This window comes from Buteo buteo, chromosome 1 (genome assembly GCF_964188355.1).
Source record: "Buteo buteo chromosome 1, bButBut1.hap1.1, whole genome shotgun sequence".
NCBI lineage: Eukaryota > Metazoa > Chordata > Aves > Accipitriformes > Accipitridae > Buteo > Buteo buteo.
In genome coordinates, this window is record NC_134171.1 from 45768175 (window position 1) to 45784616 (window position 16442).

At 39.4% G+C, this 16442-nt stretch overlaps 1 protein-coding gene across 1 annotated transcript in view; it reads left to right on the top strand.

Moving 5' to 3' along the window:
• The window catches only part of FSTL5 (follistatin like 5), a 312282-nt gene that overhangs the window by 196470 nt on the left and 99370 nt on the right, over positions 1-16442 (top strand). Inside the window, exon 6 of the mRNA XM_075029092.1 lies at positions 3766-3932. Within this exon, the coding sequence (XP_074885193.1) occupies positions 3766-3932 (167 nt within the window). The remainder of the gene's footprint in view (positions 1-3765; positions 3933-16442) is intronic.

Sequence of the window (16442 nt, forward strand, 5' to 3'; positions counted from 1 at the left end):
GGTTTTTTTTCCATAACTTCTTAGAAATATGTAACATCAGTGCATTGACCAGTTCCAGGTAGGACAACTGTTTCTTAATTTTACAAAATTTTGCATTTGGCTGTGTTATTACAATATAGGCCTGTGATAGAAGTTATAAACGGAATATAGTAGTATTGTATTGAAAATTGAGAATTATCTACATAATTCTTAGGGAATTCCTCTGGCAAAAATAATCTTACATTATTATTATGAATAATAATAATATTATTATCAAGGCTATCATTACTATTAAAAATAAAGTAGTTAAAATGAAAATAAGATGAACTGTTAGTGTCAACAAAATAATACAGTAATCCCCCTCTGTATTTTGATTTCAGAATACCATCTTTGCTAAGGTAACACATGTTAAATTTTGTATTTGATAGATGTTCCCTTTTCTAGTGTTGCACTCTAATTAAAAATTATAGAAGTGTCTGTAATAGTTACTGGCCTTGTGTATACAGGCATACATAGTAATACTGGAGTTAATTGAAAAAAGACTTTGAAATCTTGAAGACTTTAAATTAGCACTATCAGTTTATTATGTGAAGGTTAGCATCTTTCATAGAGGGCCCTATAGCACAAGTAGATTTCATGATCATTACTTCATGACTTTCACAAATTAAATAGTAACTTTGGAAAACACAGATAATTACCTCTTCATAAATGGAATATCAGGATATTTATCTACTTTTTGAGATCTTTGCATAGTGAATTCAATAAAGAAGCAAAATATTTGTACCATCAGTTGTCTACCAGAAGATTTAATCATTCAGTAGCCATGCAGGTATGTCTCAGGAAGTGTCACTGAAGAGCCATCACCTATAGCAGAGGAGCTAGAATGCTTCTGGTGATGCAGTAAATTTTATAAACTGCAGCAACTAGCACAATATTCAACTTAATTCATACATTTCTTTTTCCTTAGTCTAACAAATTGTGTCTGATAATGCATCTAGTTAGAAAAAAAGAGTCAATCTCATATTTTTTTCTGGAAAAGAAAAGAATCAGTTTGGTTTTTTTTTTGTCTAAATAGAAAATTAATATTTTTAATCACACAAAATTTAACCATTGAGTTTAATTATAGAACAACAAAGGTTTCTTTCCTGAAGATATTGAGATGCCTCCCTGATGCTTGAATTTTGGAAAAAGAAAATTGTGTTAATTACAAAGTATTGCTTTTATGAAACAAAAAAGAACCTATAAAGGATTTTAACCTGCTAATATGTTGCTGCTTTGTTATAATGGAGGGATTAATGTGTCTTATATGAAAGTAATTTGGTAATTAAAAAAGAATAGATACATCATGCCTTTTGTAGTTTGGTTAAAAAATGACAGATAAAAAACCTAGAGATTTTTCATGCTTTAGCAGCTGACTGGAAAAATTGCTATTTGGTTGATCTTCAATTCCTATATCTCTCTTTTGTCTAATATGTCAAAAACCTTACAAATGTAGAATTTTAATAGGTTGTGTTTACTCAGGCACACAACAAGCGAAAAGACAACTCTCAGCTGTTCAGCCTCTAACCTATAGGCAATCGCACAAGAGGGAAGTCTATACAGTGTCATCAAATTAATGTGTATCACTCTTTTTATGTGAGTGTCCAAATGAGTTGTGGGACGTGGAAGTGAAGTGGTCTTCCATTAATATTAGAGCTGTTTAGTACATAGATTAACAGAGAAAGTTTAAAGATCTGGACTACCATCATGCATGTCTGAATTTTTAAAAGATTATTTGAAAATTTGAATAATGATGAACTTTTGGTTAACCTGAAAAATGAGAATTTTTTTCCCTTGGATTGAAATGAACATCGATGCTCCCATAATTTATTTTTTTCTTCTTGAAATTTGTTCAGTTACTTTGGTTTTAGTTTGTGTTATAGTACAAAGGTAGTCACTGAAGTAATGCATTATTTTTCTTGCAATATGAAATACCAGAGGCAATCAAAAATAGGGGAAGATGTACTTGCCATAAAGTTAAGTTGAAAGGTAGGAGACTACTTCTCTACTAGTATTAATTTTATTTATTTGTTTTTGTATTAAGTAGATTTGTTCCAAAATTGTATGACAAAGGTTTCCTTAAACTAAACATAAAAGTACTTTTCCTTTAAAGACTGCATACTCTGTATTTACCAGCATGTTTGTTCATACTGAATTTAATTTCATTAAGATTTTCTGTACTTTTTTTATTAACTTATAAAATTTATTTTGTATTGGAATCACACTTTTTTTTTTAGATGTTTCAGATACCATGCCATAAATTGTCTTCATTCTCACAGGATATTGAGTTTGAATTTACGGCACTGGTGTTAATTTGAGAAATGCTGGATACTTTTCAAAAGCAATGTTGAAATTTCTCCATGGTTCAAATAATAACTACGAATGTGAAAATGCAGTTTTGTGTTCCTCAAATTTCTCAATTGAATTTTCTCATACATGCAGAATGTGCGTTTGAATGTATTCTTGGTGGGTTTGCTTCTAAATATGTTAGTAATTTGTCTATCTTGAAGAAAAAACAAAACACACACACTGCAACCCCAAATAAAAACCTATGACACACTTTTGAAACTGCCTCCTCTAAATTAACTGTTTTACAGATATTTTACATTGGGGTATTTTAGGTAATAACCCAAGGGTTGGAAAGCCTTGTGAAATACCTTATCAGTGCTAGCAGTTTCTACTGTGTTGCACAGTAAATGCAAAAATAGGCAGCAAATATTTGTGGATTGAGATAATTCACAACATTTCAGGTGACACACTGTATTTATTTCAGGTTTGTCTTTAGCTGTTATACAGTATTGTACTTTGTACTTCTGCTAGGTGCTGTAGTCCATCCTGGTTGTTGCTTCTGTTCCTTGATGGACAGAGCAGTTTCAGAATTGGTGCAATAAAGTGCTCTGTTTATTTCAGGTTTTCTTTTTTTTCTTTTCTCCCCCTCTCTTTTTCTTTCTTCCCCCCCACCCCATATTTAAAGAGATTTATTGAAGTACAGAACTATTTATTATTCTGGCTCTGAATTTCTGCAGTTGTTGTAAAAGGAATCATGTTTGACCAGAGAAATATAGTAGAAATTATTTTAACACTGTTTTTTAAAAATGACATTAACTAATATGTTTGGATTATGATTAATGCATATTCTTCTGAGACTGAAATGTGAGAGATTACTAACATCAGTTTGATCTGGAAACCATGTTTTCACTGCTGTCAAGGAAAAAGTACCATAAAAACTGGCTTACCAGAAAAGAAGTCTTATACCTTAACTTTATATTCTGAATGCAGAAGTCACTTTGTTGTCCATTTCAGTCTCAGTCCTGTATGTTTTGTACTCTGAGCTCCGTTTGTATTTTTCTTTTCTGAAAATGAACTCATATGAATGACTCTTATAGCAGTACTGCCATCTTATTTCGGATGAAGGTGCTGACTACTCTGCTGCCTTGGCCCTAGCTGTCAAATAACTTCCGGTGTCTGACTTTGGATACGCTGTCATGTTTATTACAGTCTAACCTCTGAAATTCATTTTCAGGTTAAATGCTTCTCTTCTTACAGGGTGATAGTTGTCAGTCAATTTAATCAAAATGTCATGCTGACCTTTATTTGAAATACTCTGAACTTCCTGTGGTTGTTGGAAGTTCTTCTTACTTTGATTCCAATTAAAATCCTTAAATTACCAGTGTACCAAAACTGCATGCTAATTAACTTTATGAAGCTGCCTGCTAATTAATCTTCCAAACAATATATCTTTCGCAGAGGTAGTTCAGCTGAGTCTGCCTGAAGATCAAAAACTAAGCACCACTGCAGCAACAGTGGGACAAAGTGCTGTCTTAAGCTGTGCGATCCAGGGAACTCTGAGACCTCCCATCATCTGGAAGAGGAACAATGTCATTCTGAATAGCTTGGATTTGGAAGATATCAATGTAAGTAAGAGAAAAATTTATTTAACAGCTTATTATCACAACTTTTCATAAAGAATAGAAAAGTGATATGTAACAACCTCCATGTTTGTGATGTTTCTAAGAAATCGAAATAATATGTCTGCCAAACTCAGTCTGTTTTTATTTTGCTGTGTATTCAAAACTTTGTTGTTAAATACAGAGAAAACATGTTTCACAGACCAATCATTTAAAAGAATAAATATAGCAATAAAAGCACATAAGGACAAAATCACAGCCCAAAATAGTCAGCATTACACAGTCTTCGAACATCTAAAAGAAAAAAGAAATCTATGAAATGAACATTTTAAGAAATGCATAGTGACTTGGTACGAACAGATCATAATAACAACATTATCTTCTATTAATTAAAAAAAAAGGTATTTTTCCAAAATAAGTATTTTACTGCAAAATTGGTTGTTTTGCTCATTCCTCCAAATATTCAGCAGTATATACGGTACTTCTCAAAGAAACACCAGTGAATATTAGCATAACTTAGAAATCTTTTTTTAGGAAGGCAAATATTTGCCACCTAACTTTGCCATGACCTCAAAACATGGAGCAAAATAGAAAATGAGAAACATAATTACATCTTCTGACAGAACTCTAAAAACAAGCTTTCAGCTGTGTGTGTTTGCTTGTGCGTATATTTATTTTGTTTGCCTATTTTATATTAGCAAAGTTATAAATGTGGACAAACCTTTACAGTGGGAGTTGTACTTGCTCTCTCGCTCAAGTCTGAAATCACTGGAACTGTTATGTGTGTGAATATTGCCACAATCAAATATCTAGTTTGTTTATTTTTATTTCATTTTTTTTATGAATGCTTTTATTTCTAAGGTGGCAATTGTATTCACACATCACCTTTGTTTTGTTTGCTGTTTTTACTTTAGTTCTGTTTGTAAATTCAGCTTCCTCACAGTGGTGCTTTGTAAAATAAGGGGCAGTTTCAAAGCTCATCTTGCTTGAATGGTAGCTTTATGTCACTTGAGAGGCTTAGGATAAAACCAGCATCCTCTGAAAAGTTCTTAGTTAAATAATTGTTGCTTTTGTTAGTTTGGTATTAATCATATGACTGACGTTCAAAAGTATCTTGCCCGTGTTCACAAGCTCGTTTCTGCAATATTTGTTAGCTTTCTGTAAATATTCATGATGCTTGTAAGTAAGAGTTCTTACTAATCACTTCTAAGTATAATACATGGCGTGTAGATAGAAACAGGAACATGCATCTGGACACAGAGAAATAAAAGGGAAATGATGAATGGAAATAATGAAGCTAACAGCTCAGTTTCAAACTGAAAGGTTCAGTTGACTGTATTTGCAGAGATGAAAAAAGCAAGTGTTTTTAAAGCCTGACACATACATTTTGAGTATGAAAAAAACCCCAAAACCTGAAAACAAACCAACAGAGAAACTTCTTGTGCCAGGTGCAGATACCCAAGTGTTGGTGGCAGGGGCTGCAGGGGTGGCCTCTGAGGGAAGCGGACGGGGCTGCCCCGTGCCGGACACAGCTGGTTCCAGCTGGTTCCAACAGACCCACCACAGGGCACAGCTGAGCCCCTCAGCCACACTCGTGGCACCTCTGGAAAAACATTCAAAAAAGGGCAGAAAACACCAGAGAGAGAGATGAGTAGAGGACAAAAAGAGCGAGAAACAGCAGAGGGAAGTCCAAGGCTGGAGGAGCAGGACATGGTCTGTGGTGGAGCAGATATCCACAGCAGCCACAGTGGAACAGGTTTATCTTGAAGGACTGGCAAGCCCATGCAGAGTCCTGGCTGGAGCAGACAAAAAGGGTGAGAAGGAGACGTAAAGAGAAACTGCTGTGTACTGACCGTATCCTTCCAACCTTCTGCAACCACCCAGGTGGAGGGTAAAGGAGTTGGGAGTGAAAGAGTGAAATGGAGCCTGGGGAAGGGAGGGAGGAAAGGTGTTGTTTTAATAATGTATGTCTTTTTGTTTCCCACCACCCAAATTAGTAATTACTTGTTTATTTTAGTTGGCAATAAATTAAGCTAAATTTCCCAAGGTCAAATCTATTTTGCCCACCACGGTAATTAGTAAGTAATCTCCCTGTCTTTATCTCAACCCATGAGCTTTCTCATTCGTGTTCCTTTTCTTTTCTTCCCCTGTCCTGCTGTGGGGGGTGGAGGGGAAATGAGTAAGCAAGCATCTGGGTGGGAATTTGGCTATTAGCCAGCGCCAACCTGGCACACTTCTGAAGTACTTCTCACAGCTGGAAGAGAGTCGAGTATGAAATTTTTGAAGATTCCTGGGATGCCCAATTTGAAGTCAGTTTGCAGTGGTGATCAGACATTCAAAGCAAAGTTGAAATTGCTACAATTGGCCAGATTTGTTTATATTTAATAGAAGAGGAGGAATGTGTGACGGTGTACTGAATTGACAACCCACAAACATAAAAAGAAAGGTCTGCAGAGTGTTACCTGAGTGCTGGGAGGATGTCTGTGTGTGCATTTTGTGTACTTTGTGTACAAATACGGTAAGAAGTGTAAAGGGAGTAAAAGCTTCCAATGACAGTAGCGCATAATTCTGAAGATGAATGTATTCATCATTTTTGTTAGCTTATAAAACACATAAACAAACTGGAATGCTTGGAAGTCTTTTTAAGCAAAAGATATGTTATAGCTTAGTCCTGTCATATTAACAGTTTAGTTATGATTCAAATATAGAAAGCGAATGACAGATCCAATATCCATGGAGTGAGGCACTAAAATTAATAGCACTCAAATATATGTAGGTGATATTAATCTAATACGTCTTTGTAGCTAAACTAACAAAGGGTGGAAGAAAGAGTTAATGGAGTGTGGATACAAAAAAAAAGAATGAGCATAAAGACATTGAGTTAAATTGGTCCCCAGAGTCTCTTATATTCAAAATTTATTTTACATATTCCACTGTTTGCACTGATTTGATCCCTCTATATTTATTTCTAGATCTTCCCTTGGTTTGTTTCTTTTTTTCTTCCATATTTCTTTGGTCATTCCATACCTTTCTGAACCTTGTCCATCATATATTCCTTGTTTGGTTCTTACAGTTTCACATTTGCTTAAACGTTGTTATGTAGCCATAATTTAGTATCCATTCAGGCAACGTAATAAAAATAAAACTTTGGGGAAAAGAAAAATAATTGGACAAAAAAGAGTGGTGTTTTATATTTCACTATGGAAAATGAATTTAGTACTTAAATATTAACTTCAAAGGAACAAATGCAGAGCGAAACATAGTGTGTTCCAGTTTACATCACAATTTAACCACCAAAGAATGTGTTGTACTTATTCAGGCAACTTTAAACGTTCAAAACCACTAAGTCCTTGTATAATTTAAGATGTCCCCAGAGGCAATGTATTCTAGGCTTTTCTATGACTATGTTATAAACTACAATCATGTTTGCCTAACTCTGGGAATTATTAGTTTACTCAGTTATACAAGAACCACATCCGTGCATCTGAAGACTAATATGTTGTGTAAATAGTAGTACACTTTCTGAAAAAAAACATGACAAGCACTGACCTGGAAAGATAGATAATTATTTTTTTTTTTCAGCAAAATTCATCAGAGATCAGCATAACTGGAAGTGAGCACATACCCAGGAAACCAATCAGACTAAGCAGTAGTGACAATGTGATTTTGTAAATCATAGCAAGTACTCATACTTAGAAATTAAGTTTTTGCACTATGCAGTTTTCAGTATGAGTTAAGCTATTCGCTTCAGGGGGGAACAAACTTAGAACAATATAATGTCCTAGTGTTTCACCAAATGGAAAAATGCAACAAGAAAAAGCAAAGGAGTTCAAGTCTAAACTCAAATTGTGACTGTTGAATTTCTGTTTTGTTGAAAAATAGTCTACTCTACTGAAAATACACAGGATATATGTCTAAGGCCGTCAACTATGGAGTGGCTAAGAGCCGGTCTTAATGAATAGGGTTATATACTCTAAGACATTTTAAAGAAATACTGTTTGACTCTCAAAGGATGATAATGAAAATTGTATTTAAGTAGTGCATTTAAAAAATGATAAAATAACTTAGAGAATGCCATCAAGTGTGTGGTCAGATATTAATGATGGTACTGATAATATCCAGTTGGTAATTTTAGAAGTCCTTAGTACTCCTCAGCTCTTCTTATGGTACTTATAATTACTGTTTGTGGAAGTAATGCATCTTACTGCTGATTTTTCACTTATTGAAACTGATGGGAGTTGGGGACAATCAGCATCCATCTGAATGAAACCGCGAAAAATTGTATACCTCTCTAAATTTTACTTCAATTGTAATATAAATGTGCTGTGACTCACTACGGAATTGATATCACAGGACATTTTGCTGATATTTTAGTACACATCTAGAAAGGCTTTTTTTTTCCTGCTGTTATCCCGCATCTTAAATTTCTTATCTGTCTTTCCACTTACCTCTTTGAATATGTTTTATCTAACCTATTATTCACTGTAGAAAATAATTCTCACAGAAAATTTAAAAATAGCAGATTTTTTTCCCAAATACAATATGTATTACTTTTTTTTATGTTAGTTCATTCACTTTTTTAACAGTTTTTATATCTCGTTTTACTTTATTCTTTTTCTGACCTTTTCCTTCAGTTTTTGCCTTCAGCTTCTTCCTTATACCTATCAGCAATCACACTTTTCTTACAAGATGTCTGCCTTTTGTTCTTACATTTATACAAGATCTGCTTAGATGATTCATGTAAAGTTTAACATCTGCTAACATACTTAAATTAATAACTTTTTAAAAGAGTGTAGTTCAAATTTTACTCTTTGGTAAAAGCTCATGATATCTTTCTTTAGGCTACCTTCATGGGAAGGATATAATATTTCCATTTTGTCGTTTTTGAAGTTAAGTATAGATTATCTTTCTCTCAAAACTTCTGTTTTGTTCATCTTGTTAAAATTAATTTATGGATTATAACTTCCACTTTTTTGGTGTCATTCAATAGTCTGCATTCTCTTATTGATATAGTTATCCCTGCTTCCTCACCCCCCTAACAAAAACCACAACCCCAAAACACCATAATGGAGATGCTATTAAAAGCTAATGTCCTCCAAAATACATTCTCCCTTCCATTCTAGAGAGTGCTGCTCAGTGATTGATGACAGAAATGTTTTCAGGTTGTCCAAAATGCTAAGCACATTTCCTAGAAAGGACTCCTGACATCTGCCCTCTTCTTTTCTTTCCAACTTTTCATCCTTTTTTCCACCCTTTTTTTGATTCTGAAGAAAATTCTCAGGATAACCTCATGAATTATTCCCCTTCACATTGTCTTCTCCCATGGGATAGTGTGGACCTACATACAAACTTGTCTTTATGCGTAGTTAAATTGTTCTTAGTATGACATAGTTGTGACTTTAAGGCAATGGTCATAAATATAAATGCCCTGTCTGCCAAGAACTGTATTTGTGTTTGTATTTATGACAGAATCCCAGGTGAGCCAGAAATGTCAGGGAAATATGCCTCAATCTTGTTTTCTGCTCCCCAAAGACAATAACTCTTAAAAGTAAAAAAAACCCAAAAAAATTTATTAGGGTGTAAACTAGTGGACTTATATTTAAAGAAAGTGAGGATTATTAGGGAAAACAGAATAGAAATTAAAAATTCATATGAACAGATTTCTTTTTTCTCCAGTGCCCTGAAAGAGGGAATTCCTGCTTCCAGGTTTCTCAATGACTTTCTGAATTGCTGCCACAAGATCTGCATGGTCTTGCTTAATTCCTTGGGAGGGTTTCATCCTTCCTGAAGCTTTGCCATTGCCCCTCTCATCTTGCAGAGTCTTTGCCATGCTTCTCACCCTTGTGTGAGGGAAAGAGTAGGGGTCCTATGATGTGAAGGCAACACAAGAACCTCCTTCCCTTTGACCTTCACTTCAGAGATGATGCTCCTAAAAAAAGACTTCCAGCCACTCCAGCCAGTAAGTCAGCTTCATCGGGGGCCCAACTTAAATGCCTCTTTGCAAACACACATAGCATGGGGACTCCAAGAGGAGTTAGGGACATGCACACACCTGCAGGGCTATGATCTTATTGGCATCACAGAGATGTGGTGGGATGGCTCCTGTGACTGGAGTCTTGGAGTGGAAGGACACAGGCTCTTTAAGAAGGGCAGGCAGGAGAGAGGAGGAGGGCCTGTCACCCTCTATGTCAATGACCAGCTGGAGTACATGGAGCTCTGCCTGGGGATGGATGAGGAACCCACTGAGACCTTATGGGTCAGCATTAAAGGGAGTGCAGGGCAGGTGACATTATAGTGAGGGTCTGCTACAGGCCACCGACCAGGAAGACCAAGTGGATGAGGCCCTCTATAGTCAGATAGGAGCAGCCTCACATTCACAAGCCCTGGTCCTCATGGGGGACTTCAACCACTGATAGAATCATAGAATCATTTAGGTTGAAAAAGACCTTCAAGATCATTGAGTGCAACCATCAACCATGCCTACTAAACCATGTTCTGAAGTGCCTTGTCTATGCATTTTTTTAATACCTCCAGGGATGGTGACTCCACCACTTCCCTGGGCAGCCTGTTCCAATGCCTGACAACCCTTTCAGTAAAGAAATTTTTCCTAATATCCAACCTAAACCTCTCCTGGTGCAAATTGAGGCCATTTCCTCTCATCCTATCACCAGCCACCTGACAGAAAAGACCAGCACCCACCTTGCTACAACCTTTTTTCAGGTAGTTGTAGAGAGCGATAGGTCTCCCCTCAGCATCCTTTTCTCCAGACTAAACAACCTCACCCACTCCTCATAGGACTTGTGCTCCAGGCCTTTCACCAGCTTTGTTGCCCTTCTCTGGACACGCTCCAACACCTCAATGTCTTTCCTGTAGCGAGGGGCCCAAAACTGAACACAGCACTCGAGGTGCGGCCTCACCAGTGCCCAGTACAGGGGAACAATCACTTCCCTGCTCCTGCTGGCCATGCTATTTCTGATACAGATATCTGATGGAGGGACAACACAGCAAGCCATAAGCAATCCAGGAGGTTCCTGGAATGCATTGATGATAACTTTCTCCTCTAAATGATGGAGGACCCAACAAGGAGAGATGCTATGCTGGACCTTGTTCTCACCAACAAGGAGGGGATGGTGGGAAACGTGAAGCTCAAGGGCAGCCTTGGCTGTAGTGACCATGACACGGTGGAGCTCAAGATCCTTAGGGCAGTGAGGAGGACACACAGCGAGCTCAGTACCCTGGACTTCAGGAGAACAGACTTTGGTCTCTTCAGGGCAGAGTACCATGGGATAAAGCTGGTTAATATTCAAGGATCACCTTCTCCAAGCTCAGGAGCGATGCATCCCAACAAAGAGGAAGTCGGGCAAAAATGCCAGGAGGCCTGCATGGATGAACAAGAAGCTCCTGGACAAACTCAAACACAAAAAAGCAGCCTACAGAGTGTGGTAACAAGGACAGGCTACCCGGGAGGAATACAGAGAAATTGTTGAAGCAGCCAGGGATCAGGTTAGGAAAGCTAAAGACCTGATAGAATTACATCTGGCCAGGGATTTCAAGAGCAACAAGAAAAGCTTCTGTAGGTACATCAGTGATAAAAGGAAGACTAGACAAAATGTGGGCCCTCTCTGGAAGGAAATGGGAGACCTGGTTACCTGAGATATGAGAAGGCTGAGGTACTCAACAACTTTTTTGCCTCAGTCTTCACCATCAAGTGTTCCAGCCACACTGCCCATGTTGCAGAAAACAAAGGCAGGGACTGGGAGAATGAAGAACTGCTCACTGTAGGAGAAGATCAGGTTCGAGACCATCTAAGGAACCTGAAGGTGCACAAGTTGATGGGACCTGGTGATATGCATCCATGGGTCCTGAGGGAACTGGCAGATGAAGTGGCTAAGCCACTGTCCATCATATTTGACAAGTTGTGGCAGTCCGGGGAAGTTCACACTGACTGGAAAAGGGGAAACATAACCCCCATTTTTAAGAAGGGAAAAAAAAGAAGACCCCAGGGAACCACAGGCCAGTCAGTCTCACCTCTGGGCCCAGCAAGATCATGGAGCAGATCCTCCTGGAAACTATGCTAAAGCACATGGAAAATAAGGAGGTAACTGGTGACAGCCAACATGGTTTCACTAAGGGTAAATCATGCCTGACAAATTTGATGGCATTCTATGATGGGGTTATAGCATTGGTGGATAAGGGAAGAAACAACTGACATCATCTGCCTGGACTTATTGAAAGCATTTGACACTGTCCTGCACAGCATCCTTGTCTAAAAATTGGAGAGACAGGGATTTGATGGATGGACCACTCAGTGGATAAGGAATTGGTGGATGGTCGTGCTCGAAGAGTTGCGGTCAATGACTGGATGTCTGAGTGGAGACTAGTGATGAGTGGCATTCCTCAGGGGCTGGTATTGGGACTGGTGCTGTTTAACATCTTTGTTGGTGACGTGGACTGTGGGATCAAGTGCACCCTCAGCAAGTTTGCTGATGACACCAAGCTGTGTGGTGCGGTCAACACGCTGGAGGGAAGGGATGCCATCCAGAGGGACCTTGACAGGCTTGAGGTGTGGGCCTCTGTGAACCTCATGAAATTCAACAAGGCCAAGTGCAAGGTCCTGCACGTGGGTCAGGGCAATCCCAAGCACAAATACAGTCTGATGAGTGGATTGAGAACAGCCCTGTGGAGAAGGACTTGGGGGTGTTGCTTGACAAGAAGCTCAACATGACCTGGCAATATGTGTTTGCAGCCCAGAAAGCCAACTGTATCCTGGGCCACATCAAAAGAAGTGTGACCAGCAGGTCAAGGGAGGTGATTCTGCCCCTCTGCTCTGCTCTTGTGAGACCCCACCTGGAGTATTGTGTCCAGCTCTGGGGCCCCCAACATCAGAAGGACATGGACCTGTTGGAGTGAGTCCAGAGGAGGGCCATGAAGATGATCAGAGGGCTGGAGCACCTCTCCTATGAAGACAGGCTGAGAGGGTTGGGGTTGTTGAGCCTGGAGAAGAGAAGGCTCTGGGGAGACCTTATAGCAGCCTTCCAGTACCTAAAGGGGGCCTACAAGAAAGCTGGAGAGGAACTTTTTACAAGGGCATGTAGTGATTGGACAAGGGGTAATGGTTTTAAACTGAAAGAGGGTTGTAATGGGCTTGCGTGGCAAGGATTTGGTAGTGGGGCAGTACTACAGGGGTGGCTTCTGTGAGAAGCTACTAGAAGCTTTCCCTATGTGGGCTTGAGCCAATGCCAGCTGGCTCCAAGTTGGACCCACTGCTGGCCAGGGCTGAGCCCAGCAGCGACAGTGGTAGCACCTCTGGGATCACATATTTAACAAAGGCAAAAAGTTGCTGCGCAACAGAAACTGCATCTAAAGGGAAGAGTGAGAAAATGTGAGAGAAACAACCCTCCAGACCCCCAGGTCTGTGAAGAAGGAGGGGGAGGAGGTGCTCCGGGCGCCAGAGCAGAGATTCCCCTGCAGCCTGTGGGGAAGACCCTGGTGAGGCAGGCTGTCCCCCTGCAGTCCAGGGAGGTCCACAGTGAAGCAGATCTCCACCTGCAGCCCGTGGAGGACCCCATGCCGGAGCAGGTGAATGCCTGAAGGAGGCTGTGACCCCATGGGAAGCCCGTATTGCAGCAGGCTCCTGGCAGGACCTGTGGCCCTGTGGAGTGAGGAGCCCAGGCTGGAGCAGGTGTTCTGGCAGGACTTGGGACCCCACGGGGGACCCACACTGGAGCAGTCTGTGCCTGAAGGACTGCACCCCATAGAAGGGACCCATGCTGGAGCAGTTCATGAAGAACTGTAGCCTGTGGGAAGGACTTGCATTGGAGAAGTTCGTGGAGGACTGTCTCCCATGGGAGGGATCCCGCACTGGAGCAGGGGAAGAGTGTGATGAGTCAGCAGAGACTACATGTGATGAACTGACTGCAACCCCCATTCCCCATCCCCCTGCTCCACTATGGGTGGAGGAGGTAGAGAAAATAGGGAGTAAAGTTAAGCCCGGGAAGAAGGGAAGGATGGGGGAAAGGTGTTTTAAGATTTGGTTTTACTTCTCATTACCCTACTCTGATTTGATTGGTAATAAATTAAATTAATTTTCCCCAAGTCAAGCCTGTTTTGCCAGTGATGGTAATTGGTGAGTGATCTCTCCCTGTCCTTATCTTGACCCACAAGCTTTCCATTATATTTTCTCTTCCCCGTCCAGCTGAGGAGTGATAGAGCAGCTCTGGTGGGCATCTGGCATCCAGTCAGAGTCAACCCACCACAAGGGTAGGTTTAGATTAGATATAAAAAGAAGCTCTTCATTATAAGGGTGGTGAGGCACTGGAACAGGTTGCCCAGAGAGGTTGTTGATGCCCCATCCCTGGAAGTGTTCAAGGCCAGGTTGGATGGGGCTTTGAGCAACCTGGTCTAGTGGAAGGTGTCCCTGCTCATGGCAGAGGGGTTGGAACTAGATGGTCTTTAAGGTCCCTTCCAACCCAAACCACTCTGTGATTCTAACCTCTTCCTTTTTGAAAGACAGTAACTCATAGTCAAACAATGAACAAATCAAATTGGTCCGTCATACTACCATAATCAAAAAGCTACCAGTCCTGTTCAATACAAAAACTTATTTTTGTAACAAACCAGCTTATTTTGAACTTTCCTTAGTAAATAAAAGTTAGGTTGCAATGCAGCAATTGCAGTGTCATATCTTCTATGTGGTCCAGCAGTATTCTGTGTGTTACAACCAGGTTATATGAAGTTCACTTTAACAGCCTAGTTGCAGGTTTTCCTTTTACATTATGCTTATGACACCTCTTAAACCAATCTGTTACATCTCTCTCATAACTTTTCTACTGAATTTGTTTAATGAAGTAATTAGATTTGAGTAACAGTAACTCATTAAAGTCAGCCCATTTCTATTTTTATCAGTATTGAATTGCCCTTTATCTGTTACAGAGTATTTCTTTTAAGTAGGATGCATTATTACCTTTTCTATTTAATGGGTCAAATACCAATTTTTTTTCTGTATTCCATCTTGAAAGTAAAGTGAAAAGAGTGTCAAAGATGACAATCAGCTTTATCAAATCTCTAATGCTTTTTTATTTACTTACAGATATGCCAAAAGTCTTGACCACCAGTGCAATCATCTCATTCAGTTCTCTTCCATCCTTTATTTTTCTCTTCCCTTTTTTGGAATCTGATTTTGAGTCCTAATTAACTCTTTAGCACTGGGATAAATCACACAAAAGGGAAACTTTGGATATATGTAAGACTTGCAAGATTTGGCATGTTTTATTTGTTTTGAATATTGAAGCTATTTTAGTATTTATTTTAGTGATGGCAAGATGAATGCTACTTTAGACTGTACAACATGTTTTCATGACATTGTAAAGACACATTTAAACCAGGTACTAGTGTTGATCTGTAATCTTCTGGGTTAGTGAAGTACAGTAAAAAATATTATGATGAGGTTTGTCGTGGTTTAACCCCAGCCAGCAACTAAGCACCACGCAGCCGCTCACTCACTTCCCCCCCATCCAGTGGGATGGGGGAGAAAATCAGGAAAAGAAGTAAAACTCCTGGGTTGAGATAAGAACGGTTTAATAGAACAGAAAAGAAGAAACTAATAATGATAATGATAACACTAATAAAATGACAACAGTAAGTAATAAAAGGATTGAAATGTACAAATGATGCACAGGGCAATTGCTCACCACCCGCCGACCGACACCCAGCCAGTCCCCGAGCGGCCAAAAAAAAAAAAAAACTGCCTCCCCCCCCTTCCCAGTTCCTAAACTAGATGGGACGTCACATGGTATGGAATACACCGTTGGCCAGTTTGGGTCAGGTGCCCTGGCTGGGCATGAGAAGCTGAAAATCCTTGACTATAGTCTAAACACTACTGAGCAACAACTGAAAACATCAGTGTTATCAACATTCTTCACATACTGAACTCAAAACATAGCACTGTACCAGCTACTAGGAAGACAGTTAACTCCATCCCGGCTGAAACCAGGACAGTATCCACCCCTTATTCTATACCATTGACGTCATGCTCAGTTCCCATACCTTTAGTTACACTCTGATCAATCATCACCACCTTTCCATCCCTTTGAGACATATGAACAATGATATATATATATATATAAAAGTATATACACACAGAGATATCAGTTCTTTAGTTCATGGGTTACGTTCATAAAATGTTTGAGTTCATTTAGTTTCCGACTCTGGGCTCCATCTGTCATACCAGTCTGTCTGGGCAGGAGGGATGGTGCAAAGTCCTCTCAGTCGGTAGAGCAGAATTGGGCTTCTGTGCGGTGTGAGGAGCAGATGACATTTGATGCAGCAGGAGGATGGTGTGCACCGTTGGATTGTTGCATGCTGGAGTCAGTTCTGGTTCCGCCTCTACGGCGCTTTGCTCAGTTTTATCACAGTTCTTTCTTGCTTGATCCAAGTGATTCTTACTATAGTACTATGGATATAGCATATAACAATTATAGTAATGATAACATACAGTAGCAGGGTTATACAGCAACT